The 10,745-nt window shown below is 47.5% G+C and overlaps 1 protein-coding gene across 4 annotated transcripts in view; it reads left to right on the plus strand.

Moving 5' to 3' along the window:
• Positions 1-7,707, plus strand: part of Traf3ip1 (TRAF3 interacting protein 1) — a 44,056-nt gene extending 36,349 nt beyond the window's left edge. For all 4 annotated transcript variants that reach the window (XM_037210123.1, XM_037210124.1, XM_037210125.1 and 1 more), the window contains 2 exons: positions 3,640-3,863; positions 5,978-7,707. In XM_037210123.1, the coding sequence (XP_037066018.1) occupies positions 3,640-3,863; positions 5,978-6,143 (390 nt within the window). In that variant the 3' untranslated portion in view covers positions 6,144-7,707. The remainder of the gene's footprint in view (positions 1-3,639; positions 3,864-5,977) is intronic.
• The last annotated feature ends 3,038 nt before the right edge of the window (positions 7,708-10,745 follow it).

The following is a 10,745-nucleotide window of genomic DNA, read 5'->3' on the forward strand; positions in this document are numbered from 1 at the left end:
TGTATTTATTGACATTCTGTGAGAGGGGCAACAGGGACATACTCAGTGCTGTTTCCTCAATGAATAATAATAATAATTATTATTATTATTGCTAGCTAGGATTGGTTTCCTTCACGAAAGCTTAAGGAAGAGGTCTGTTAGTGTGGGGGGATTGGGTTTGTTTTTTAAGGACATAAGGTAATAGCTTTTTGTCCTTGAGTCTATCTGTGGTTGTGCACAGAACGTGATCACAGTGTCATGTGGCCTGTGTGTTCTCACCTCATCAGCGATGTCCTCCCAGAGAATGGGCCTCAAAAATACATGTGCAAGGTTCAGGTGAGCGCAGGTGATGCCTATTGAGCGTCTGAGGCCTAGAAAGCAGAGATGGTTCTGGTTGAAAATGATACTGACATTGTTTCAAACCGCAAATCGCAGTAGTTATAAACAAGGCTGTGGTGGAGTGGATGGTCCTGTGTCTCAGTGGTATCCGTGTACGGCTGGCCGGGAAGATCCGGTCGCTGAAACAGGATCCTGGAGTGTGAGACTGATCTGTGGGGTTTCAACGATGCAACAAAACACGTCTGCTTAAAAAGTTATGACTGAAACACTCTCCTAAGCTGTGTTTGCTGGTGCAGCCCTGTCGTCCTGGCACTCAGGAGCTGGAGAAAGAAGGATCACAAGTTCAAGGTTGTCCTTGGCTACATAGAAAGTTTGAGACCAGCTGAGACCCCATCTCAAGACAAACCAAAACATGGACCGACCAGCCAAAGCCAGACATGTGCTTCACACCCCAGCCCTGCCTTCCCCTCGCATTTCCAGACGGTTGTCACTGACCCTGCACACCCCAGCCCTGCCTTCCCCTCGCATTTCCGGACGGTTGTCACTGACCCTGCACCCCCCAGCCCTGCCTTCCCCTCGCATTTCTGGACGGTTGTCACTGACCCTGCACACCCCAGCCCTGCCTTCCCCTCGCATTTCCGGACGGTTGTCACTGACCCTGCACACCCCAGCCCTGCCTTCCCCTCGCATTTCCGGACGGCTGTCACTGACCCTGCACACCCCAGCCCTGCCTTCCCCTCGCATTTCCGGACGGCTGTCACTGACCCTGCACACCCCAGCCCTGCCTTCCCCTCGCATTTCCAGACGGTTGTCACTGACCCTGCACACCCCAGCCCTGCCTTCCCCTCGCACTTCTGGAAGGTTGTCACTGACTCTTTAGACTGCTTCCCTTTCCTGAAGACTGAGCCGAATGGCTTTTCAGCTTTGATGTAAATAGCTTTCTTTGACGCTCACATCCCTTCCGTGGCTCTTCCTGCTCAGGATCAAACCAAAGTCCTCATTGTGTTTGCTGTCTCGCACCCATGACACTCCTGCTCTCCAGCCCTCAGCCTTCTCTGGGCACCAGCAGCCTGCCAATGTGTTCCTTCCCAGAGACCCTGCCCCCATTCTCCCCACATCTGGAACCCTGCCTCGGGGGAGATCTGCTCCTGCCCACTGTACAGGGCCCTGCATCTCGGTATTGTGCCATGCTTGGCACCTGCTTTCTGTTAGATAGCCGTGGTGCTGTGAGTGTGTATGGCTGTTCCAGGCTCAGCTTCTACAGCGGCAGACAGAGGCCTACCGATTTACCTGTAATACAGTTCATTTCCCTTTCAGTCACTAGTCATTAGCGGTTTAGTTTAGAGAGTTTCTGTAATCCCTCCCCCACTCCTTCTCTCCCCCCCCTTTGTGTGTGTGTGTGTGTGTGTGTGTGTGTGTGTGTGTGCATACATGTATATGTGCCCATCTATGTAAGTGCATGTAGAAGATGGAGAACAACCTCAGGTATCATGTTCTTCCGCCACTATCCACCTTAAAAAAGTTTTTTTTTTTTTTTTTTTTTTTTTTTTTTTTTAATGAATATGGGAGTTTTGCCTTCATATATGTCTGGCTACCATGTGTGTGCCTAGTACTCACAGAAGCCAGAAGAGGGGATTGCACCCCATAGAATCTCTAATCTATATATTACAGGTATCGCGAGCTGCCATGTGGGTACTGGGAGTCACCCCTGGGTCCCTGAAAGAGCAGCCAGTGCTTCTAACCACAGAGCCCTCTGTCTGTCCAATTTGCCTTTTCTTTTGAGACAAGTTGTCTCACTCACCTAGTCACCAGCAGGCCCCACCTGCCTGTCTCCACGTCTAACTCTAGGGTTACAAGTGTGCACCACCGTGCCTGGTGTTCCCATCTCTCTTACCAAAAGCGTGTTATTTTGAGGTGCCTGTGCGAGGCACTGGAGATGTGCTCTGAAGCCTTCCTAGCTTGCCTGTGCTGTCTCCCTCACACCCAAGTTACCCATACTAGCATAGCCAAGGTCCAGAATGTCCCTGTCACCAGATCCTTCTCAGTGCCCTTTTACAACTTAACCTCTTCTCTCCCAGCTCTTGCTTCTGGCCATCACCAGTGTGCCCTCCACTTCTGTAATTCTGTCTTTTCAAGCTTGTATATATAAGTGGACTCAGTTTATAGCCAAGCAGGGTTTTTTCATTTGGCCTAATTCTCCAAGAGTTGTTCAGGTAATCGTGTGTGTGTGTGTTTTGCTACATAGTCTTCCATGGTATGGATATACCACAGTTTATGTAACATATCTGGGCTATTTCTAGCTTGTAACTACTTTTTGTTTGTTTTTTCCTTTATTTCTGTTTTTATTGAGACAGAGCTCAAGCTAACTAGCTGTGTAGGCGAGGATAATCTTGAACTTCTGGTCCTCCCAATTCTACCTTCCATATGCCACCATGTCCAGCCTGTAACTAGTTTGAATAAAATGTCAACATTTCTGTATAGATTTTTGTGTGAATGTAAGTTGTAATTTTTTCTGAGTAAATGCTTAGATGTTCCTTTGCTGGATTTTATGTGTATTAGTCACTTTTCTGTCATTGGGACAGAATACCCGAGGAAAACAACTTCAAGGGAGAAAGTTGTGTTCTGGCTTGGTCGGCTGCATTGCTCTGGGTGTCATGGAGACTGGGCGTCATGGCAGAGGGGGTGTACTGACAGCAAAGTACAGCTGCTCACCTGTGCAGCCCAGGGGCAGAGGGAGCGGAGAGGTCAGCAGCAAGATGCACCCTCAAAGGCAGCTCCCAGTGACGGCTTCCTCCTCCCAAAAGTCCCTTCATAATGCCCACGCCTTCAGCAGACATTTTCAGATTCAAACTATAGATTGGGATAGTCTCTAAAGACACCCCAGCTGCCTAACCAGCAATTACCAGAGACCAGTCTCTTCTGCCTGATGCCGAGCATCGCTGCCTAAATCGCACTGAGAGCGCTGGCGCTCTTGGGACACGCTTTCATGAGCTTCCTGCTGACCCCACGTCACCTTCGGGGAAAGGTCTCTGTCTCCTGTCCCTCTTCAGATTGCTTGCCTACTTGCTGCCACTGAGTTTTGTGAGTTCTCTCTGTAGTTTACTGACTGACTGTATATGTCTTCTGTGCAAAGCGTGATTTACAAATGTTTCCTCTCACCTGCTTGTCTTTCCAGCTTCTTGAGGACTGCAGCGTGAATATTTTAATTTCTGATAAGTTCAGTTCATCAGGTTTTCCTTTTGTGGGACCCACTTGGGGTGCTGCCTCTGACTTGCCGAGCTCACCCTAAAGACTTTCTCTTCCTGCTTCCCATAACTGAAGGAGCGATCCCTCGTCTTTGAGTCAGCGTGGAAGAAGGAGAAGGACATCGTTTCGAAAGAGATAGAGAAGCTCCGTGTGTCCATCCAGACCCTGTGTAAGAGTGCACTTCCCCTGGGAAAGATCATGGACTACATCCAGGAGGACGTGGACGCCATGCAGAACGAGCTGCAGCTGTGGCACAGCGAGAACAGGCAACATGCCGAGGCCCTGAGCAAGGAGCAGAGGTGGGGCTGCAGATGGGGGGGCTGCAGATGGGGAGGGGGGGCTGCAGGTGGGGGGCTGCAGGTGGGGGGAGGGGGCTGCAGATGGGGGAGGGGGGCTGCAGGTGGGGGGAGGGGGCTGCAGATGGGAGGGGAGGGGGCTGCAGATGGGGAGGGGAGGGGGGCTGCAGGTGGGGGGGTGGGGGGCTGCAGGTGGGGGGAGGGGGGCTGCAGATGGGGGGAGGGGGGCTGCAGATGGGGGAGGGGGGCTGCAGATGGGGGGAGGGGGGCTGCAGATGGGGGGCTGCAGATGGGGAGGGGAGGGGGCTGCAGATGGGGAGGGGGGCTGTAGATGGGGAGGGGAGGGGGCTGCAGATAGGGATGGAGGGGGCTGCAGATGGGGAGGGGAGGGGGCTGCAGATGGGGGGAGGGGGGCTGCAGATGGGGGGAGGGGGCTGCAGATGGGGAGGGGGGCTGCAGATGGGGAGGGGAGGGGGCGGCAGATGGGGAGGGGAGGGGATCAAAATAAGATACTGATAAACTCATTCAAAATTGTAACGAAAAGAAATGGAATAGCCACTGAAAAGAGCTTTATTTAGAGAGGTGTTTTATTTAGAGATTTATTTAGAAAGGTACCCTGTGTTTGTAATCAGTAAATCTAGAATCATGTGACTATTAGCATGTAGACCTTTTTTCTTCAGAAGATATGATTTGACTGAAAGATACCTCTGTAAGTCCATGTTACAGAAGAGCTGAGTTACAGTTGGTTCTACCCCTCCCTCTTTCCCTCCTTTTCTCCCTCCCTCCCTCCCGTTTTTTGTTTTTTGAGACAAGGTCTCAGTGTAGCATGGATGGCCTGGAGTTCACTATGTAGACCAGGCTGGCCTTAAACTCACAGAAATCACCTGCCTCCTGAGCACTGTGATTAAAGGTGTGCAACACCGCACTAAACTGAAACTTTTTTCTTTTACACTCTTTTATTTTTTCATTTTTTAAAAATTAATTTCATAATAGAATTACATTCACTTTTCCTGTTTCCCTTCTTTCACACACACACACACACACACACACACACACACACACACACACCCAGTATCCCTCCGACCCCTCTGATGCCCCCACTCTCAGATGGATAGCCTTTCTTTTTTGATTATATATGTGTTTCTGTGTGTACACAAATACATAAACACGCCTGGTAAGGCTGGGTTTGTTGTGTGCGTGTGGTTTCAGGACTGCCTGCTTTGTGTTGGATCACCAATATGGGGCCTCTTTCTTACTGTTATGTTTAGTCCCATAAGTTTTTAAATATGCAGCATGATGGAATCTAGAAAAATCACGGAGAACATTAGTGCTGGTTGCAGTATGTAATGGTTTAACACTTCATAGTTTTGGACATAAGATGTTGGTAAGTGTCAGCCCAAAGAGCCTCCCTTATGAAACCTGACCCTGCTCTATTGCCGCAAAGGGTGGGACCTGGCTCTTTGTGTTGTATTGACTTCTGTTTATAGACTTTAAAAGCCTGAAGGGAAGGTTGCATTTGACTCCAGCATTCTGAGGGATATTCTGTGCCTGTTCAGTGCTCTGCCCGACAGTGAAGAGATCACCTGTCCCTGCTGAACTAATGGGACACGGGCAGAAGGAGTTCCTCTAAGCCCTGTGAGCCTTATCCAGAGGAGAGGTGTCTCTTGGCTGCTCCAGGCTGAATCCAGTGTCTGTGGGGACTTGGTAGACCACTTCCCTGTTGCCCCTTGGTCTTTTTTGTGTATGTACTTCAAGGACATCAAGCCTTTCTCTGAGGGAATATTAGTCCTTTTCATTTTACTTTTTAAGGGAAATCTCACATGGACTAGGGAAACAGCTTGTGGTAGAGTATCTGCCTAGCATGTGTGAAGCCCCGGGTTCTCTGCCTGGTTCTGTGGGAAGTAAACAGGCGATTGGCGTTCTCAGGCTTGATTGCACTGTGGCCTGCCTGCCGGTTGTGAATGGTGCCTGTCCTGCCATTCTTAGGGGGCTGGCACTTACCCCTTTTCTTGGGGTGAAACCAGCCAGGCCTTTGCTGGTGCTGGCTTTTGGACTGGAGGGAGAGACACAGACCGAACCCTCAGGACACTAATGGGCCACTGCTTGTCTCCCACCAGCATCACAGACAGTGCGGTGGAGCCCCTGAAGGCCGAGCTAGCTGAGCTGGAGCAGCAGATCAAAGACCAGCAGGACAAGATCTGTGCTGTGAAGGCCAACATCCTGAAGAACGAGGAGAAGATCCAGAAAATGGTGCATAGCATCAACCTGACGTCACGAAGGTGAATGGCCAGGCTTGCAGAGATGGAGCCGTCTTCCTCGTGATGGGAGAAGAAGCGGGAAAGCACAACTCTGAGCCCCAGTCTGCTGAGAAAATGAACTGCAGGTGGCTGGACCCAGCTGAATTCAGCTTTTGGTTTAGGCACTAAACTTATTAAAAGGCCGTGTTTTCTTACCTCCTTCCAGCTGCGGTACTTGCTACTTTGGTCTTCAGCTCGCCTTGTGGGAGGGCTTCTTTCTTTGTTTTCTGCTGCAGTCAGTTTAATCCTGTCCCTGAATTTTTTACTGGTAAGTTGTGTCATCCTTCTGGGGAAATGGCGGGTCTTTATTTCTGCTTCTGAGTCTTCCAGAAGGACTTCCTGCCAGCACCCAGTAAAGGGTGACTGTGTCCTTTTTAGTGGGTACTTTACAAACAGAACGAGGCCGGAAGTGATTAAATTGCATTTCCATTTCTACCTGAAAGGAGTCATGAAATGTCATGAAATGCCTGTGACCTTGTAAGGTGCCTGTCACTGGGCAGGGTTGTTGCCCTCTTATTATTGCACATGCTTCTTTCTGCAGTCCCCTCCTGGCCCTGCTGTCTGCATTTCTAGCCCATGAAGTTGATATGCTGAAAAAGGAGGATCCAGTCTGGCCGTTATTAAGTCTGGCATTGTCTGACGGGAAACTGTCACGGGCTGCCTCCTTGGCTTTCTTCAGCCTCCAGAGTACTCCCAATGGATAAGCAGTCCCCTAGGCCTCCTTAAGACCCTGTAGCATGAAGGACAGGCAGCAGCATCCTTTTCCTCTGTGTAGGTGTGTGCACTGAGAGTTGGGAGTGAGGAGAGACTGTAAAGAAGAGAGTACACCAAGAATTTATAGTTTGTGTTGGTTTCCCCTTTTTAAAGATCCTTTTTTTAAAACATAGGGTGTTTTTTTTTATGGTTTATATTCAGTTTTTCGCCTACATAAAATACTGTAAATACTTACAAGGTCTTGAATTATTGTATAAAGGATCTCAGTGTTAGGAGATGTTCTTACTGGCTTAAGGTCTGAGATCATCCTTACGTTTCTGAGTATTTATTATGTTCACTAAGGCAAGCCCTGGTAAGTGCAAAGACTACTGGAGCACATTCTGTTTCCTAAAGGCTTGCAGACATGATGCAGCTCGTGTTTCTCAGTCAGCTGAAGGCAGCAGCCCAGTTCTCAGCTGGGGGCCATCGGGACCTTGTGGAGACTCCCTTCAGCTGGTAGTCCTTCTCCTGGCACCACACTACTCTACCAACCAGATGCTTCTCAAGAGTTTGAGGAACAAAGGATTGTTCGTCAACCAGTCTTTTGTATGTTCATAATCTCTTGTCTACCAAATTGAATGACTTAGCCATAACCCTAAGTGGACCCTATGTAGCCGAAGTTAAGATATATATAAAACCTTTTATAAATTTGTATATATGAATAGAATTTTTATGTTGCAAAAATTACATACATTGTATGTGAGTAAATTTTATATGCTGTAGTCTATCAGATTGTATCATAAAGTTTTATTTTTCTTTTATACATACATCATTAAAATAATCACCTATTTTTCCTATAAGTGTATGGATTGTCAAGTTGATACAAAAAAATGTAAGCTTTTGGATTTTAATTTTCAAATGAATCCAGGGGAAATAGATTCTCATCCATACTGTGACACACTGTTTTTCCCATAGTGATTGACACTTTATGAGTCTGCTTATCCTCTGCTAAAAGGTTTAAGATCGCTTGTGACATTTCTGAAGGCCTGTATGTGTGACTCTATCTTGGGATATACAAATTAAGCTCTGACCATATTTTGAGAGAGTTCAGAAATGGAATTCTTAGTTGTTTCCCTACTGTGGTTTATAAGTTTTCTAGAAGTGTGGAGTCACACATTAGGGATTTGAGGTTACAGATTCAGCTGATGTTAATCTGAGCTTAGAGGAAATGTGTAGAAATAGCATGGGGTGCAGTGGGGAGATGGTCCAGCGGCTAAAGTATTCACTGCAAGTGTGAGGACCTGAATAAGGGACGCCCAGAACCCACATAAAACAGCCAGATGTGGTAGCTAGCTCACATCTGCAGTCCCAGAGCTCCTACAGCAAGATGAGAGGCAGAGACAGGGGATCCTCAGAGGATGGACCAGGCTGGTCTATGCAGCAGCAAACAAGACCCTGCCTCAGATGAGGTGGAAAGTGAGGGCTGACTTCCACATGTGTACCTGCACTCGTACACACACCCAGACACACAGCTACTTAAAACAGTAGCTCAGGGCGTTACAACGTTCATACTTTATACTTCAGTATTATTCATACTTATTTTCCTTTCAGTGATCAACTTTACAAAAAATAATAGTAAATATGTAAAGACAGAGGTACCCTCCCCTTTTGTGCCTCAAGTGCCAGTGAGAGTTAGGGGTGGGCAGGCATCTAGTCAGTGTTGACAAGTGGTTCGGTGATCCTAACTTGCTTTTCCAAGCTCAAATAAATCAACCAACTAAGTAAAAAGAAAAACTAGCTGTGGGTTTTAAGCATTAAACTGGTTCAAGTAATTTGGAAACTTCCTGTCAGTACTCCCTCCACGTAGGCCCTGCAGCCTGCAATGCTCTGGACAGAAGCATCGCTCCTGGGTGCCCACAGGCTGCTGCTCCCCAACCCACTCAGAAGACTCGCATGGGTGCCAGGTGCAGCAGGCTCTTTCTCCAAGAGAGCTCTCTCGTTGCCTGTAAAACTCAAGACCTCTTCATTCCTTATTTTTATTTTGAGACCTGTCAAGGCATCCATCTTGCTGTTAAAATACTTAGACTCCTTAACAGTAGGAAGGTTACAGTGTCTACAGAGCAAAGAGGCCTCTAGAGAGAGTGGACATGGCTCTCGTCACCTCCAGACCCTGCTTGCTTGTTACTCTCTTGACCAAGTGTGAACCCAGATTTGAATTCTTCTTCCTTCTGTCTGTAGTTTGTGATGACTGGCCTGTCTGTCCTCTGGACTGTTGTGTGTCTCAGCTCTGCCTTTCTGATGTCTTGTGCCTGTCCCTAACAAAGGGCTTTGCCTGGTATTTATTGAAAACAGGTATCCCCACAGAATTTAAGAAGGTGCTTTTTATGTTGTGTATGGTATTCTAGCAGCTTCCATTCCTAGGGCCAGTCAGGTATCTAATCCTTGAAACTACATAAACCATAGCTTCTGAACATCTCTCTTCTAACTATACCTTAATCCCCCCCACCTCCCGTGACATGAGAAGCAGAGCAAATTTTGCACAGATAAATGAAGCATTAAACTCATGACGAGGAGCTATGGCTCAGTGGTTAAGAGCATCTGCTGCTCTTGCAGAGGACTGGGTGCAGGTCCCAGAACCGACATGGTGACTTACAGCCATCAGTAACTCCTGTTCCAGGGGATCCCCTGTCTTCTTCTGAACTCCTTGGGCACACACATGCATATAGGCAAACACCCATACGCGTAAATTAAATCTTACAAAATTTAAACTTACGATAAAAAGGAAAACAAGGAGTGTATCTATACACCAAGGTCACAATTTTATATGTTTGTGAGTAAGGACATAGACAAAGTGGTTTATTTACTTATGTGTGGCATGGGTGTGTGTGGGGGTATATGCATGTGTTTGCATGTGCCCATGCCTATGTGCAGAGGCCAGAAAAAGCAGAAAAAGATGTTGGATGTTCCACACCTTGCCTTACCCTTTAATACAGAGTCTCACTAAACTTGGAACTCATCTTTTTTTTTTTTTTTTTTCCTTTTCCAGCTAGGCTGGCTGGCCAGCAAGACCATGTAATCCTCCTTCTTTCTCCCTTTTCATCCCTTAGCACTGGGGTTGGAGTCCTGTGTGACTGTGCTAGGCTTTTTATGTTGGTGCTGGGGATCCAAATTTAGCTCTTCACACTTGTATGCCAGGCACTCTATGTTGCATGAAGTCTGATAGGTCTTATGATAATAGGCCAGATATTAGGGTAAATACCAAAAGATCAGAGAGACAAAGGAACAAACCACTGCCACTTCTCACCTCGCCAACCCCATGAATCCTCTCACTGAATGTCTCTGACTCCTCAGCTGAAAGGGGTCCAGCTGAAAAGCACTCCTCAGCCAAAAAAGGCTTTAGTTCCCGTCTCCTCACACCTTATATACTCCTCTCTGCCCAGCCATATTACTTCCTTCCTAGTGCTGGGATTAAAGGTGTGTGTGCTTCCCAAATACTGGTAGCAAAGGCATGAGATCTCAAGGGCTGGGATAAAGCCATATGATTCCCAAGTACTGGGATTAAAGTTGTGTGCCACCACTGCCTGGCTCTGTTTCTCTCCTAGACTGAATCAATCTCTCTTTTGTTGTTATTGTTTTGTTTTGTTTTGTTTTTTTGAGGGAGGGTTTTTCTGTGTAGCTTTATGCCTTTCCTGGAACTCACTCTATAGTCCAGGCTGGCCTTGAACTCAGAGAGATCCGCCTGGCTCTGCCTCCCGAGTGCTGGGATTAAAGGTGTGCACCACCACCACCAACAACAACAACAACAACAACAACAACAACAACAACAACAACAACAACAACAACGCATGGCTGATTGAATCAATCTCATGTAGTCCAGGGTGGCTTTGAACTCACA

The sequence above is a fragment of the Peromyscus leucopus genome, chromosome 13 (genome assembly GCF_004664715.2).
Source record: "Peromyscus leucopus breed LL Stock chromosome 13, UCI_PerLeu_2.1, whole genome shotgun sequence".
NCBI classification, from domain to species: Eukaryota; Metazoa; Chordata; class Mammalia; order Rodentia; family Cricetidae; genus Peromyscus; species Peromyscus leucopus.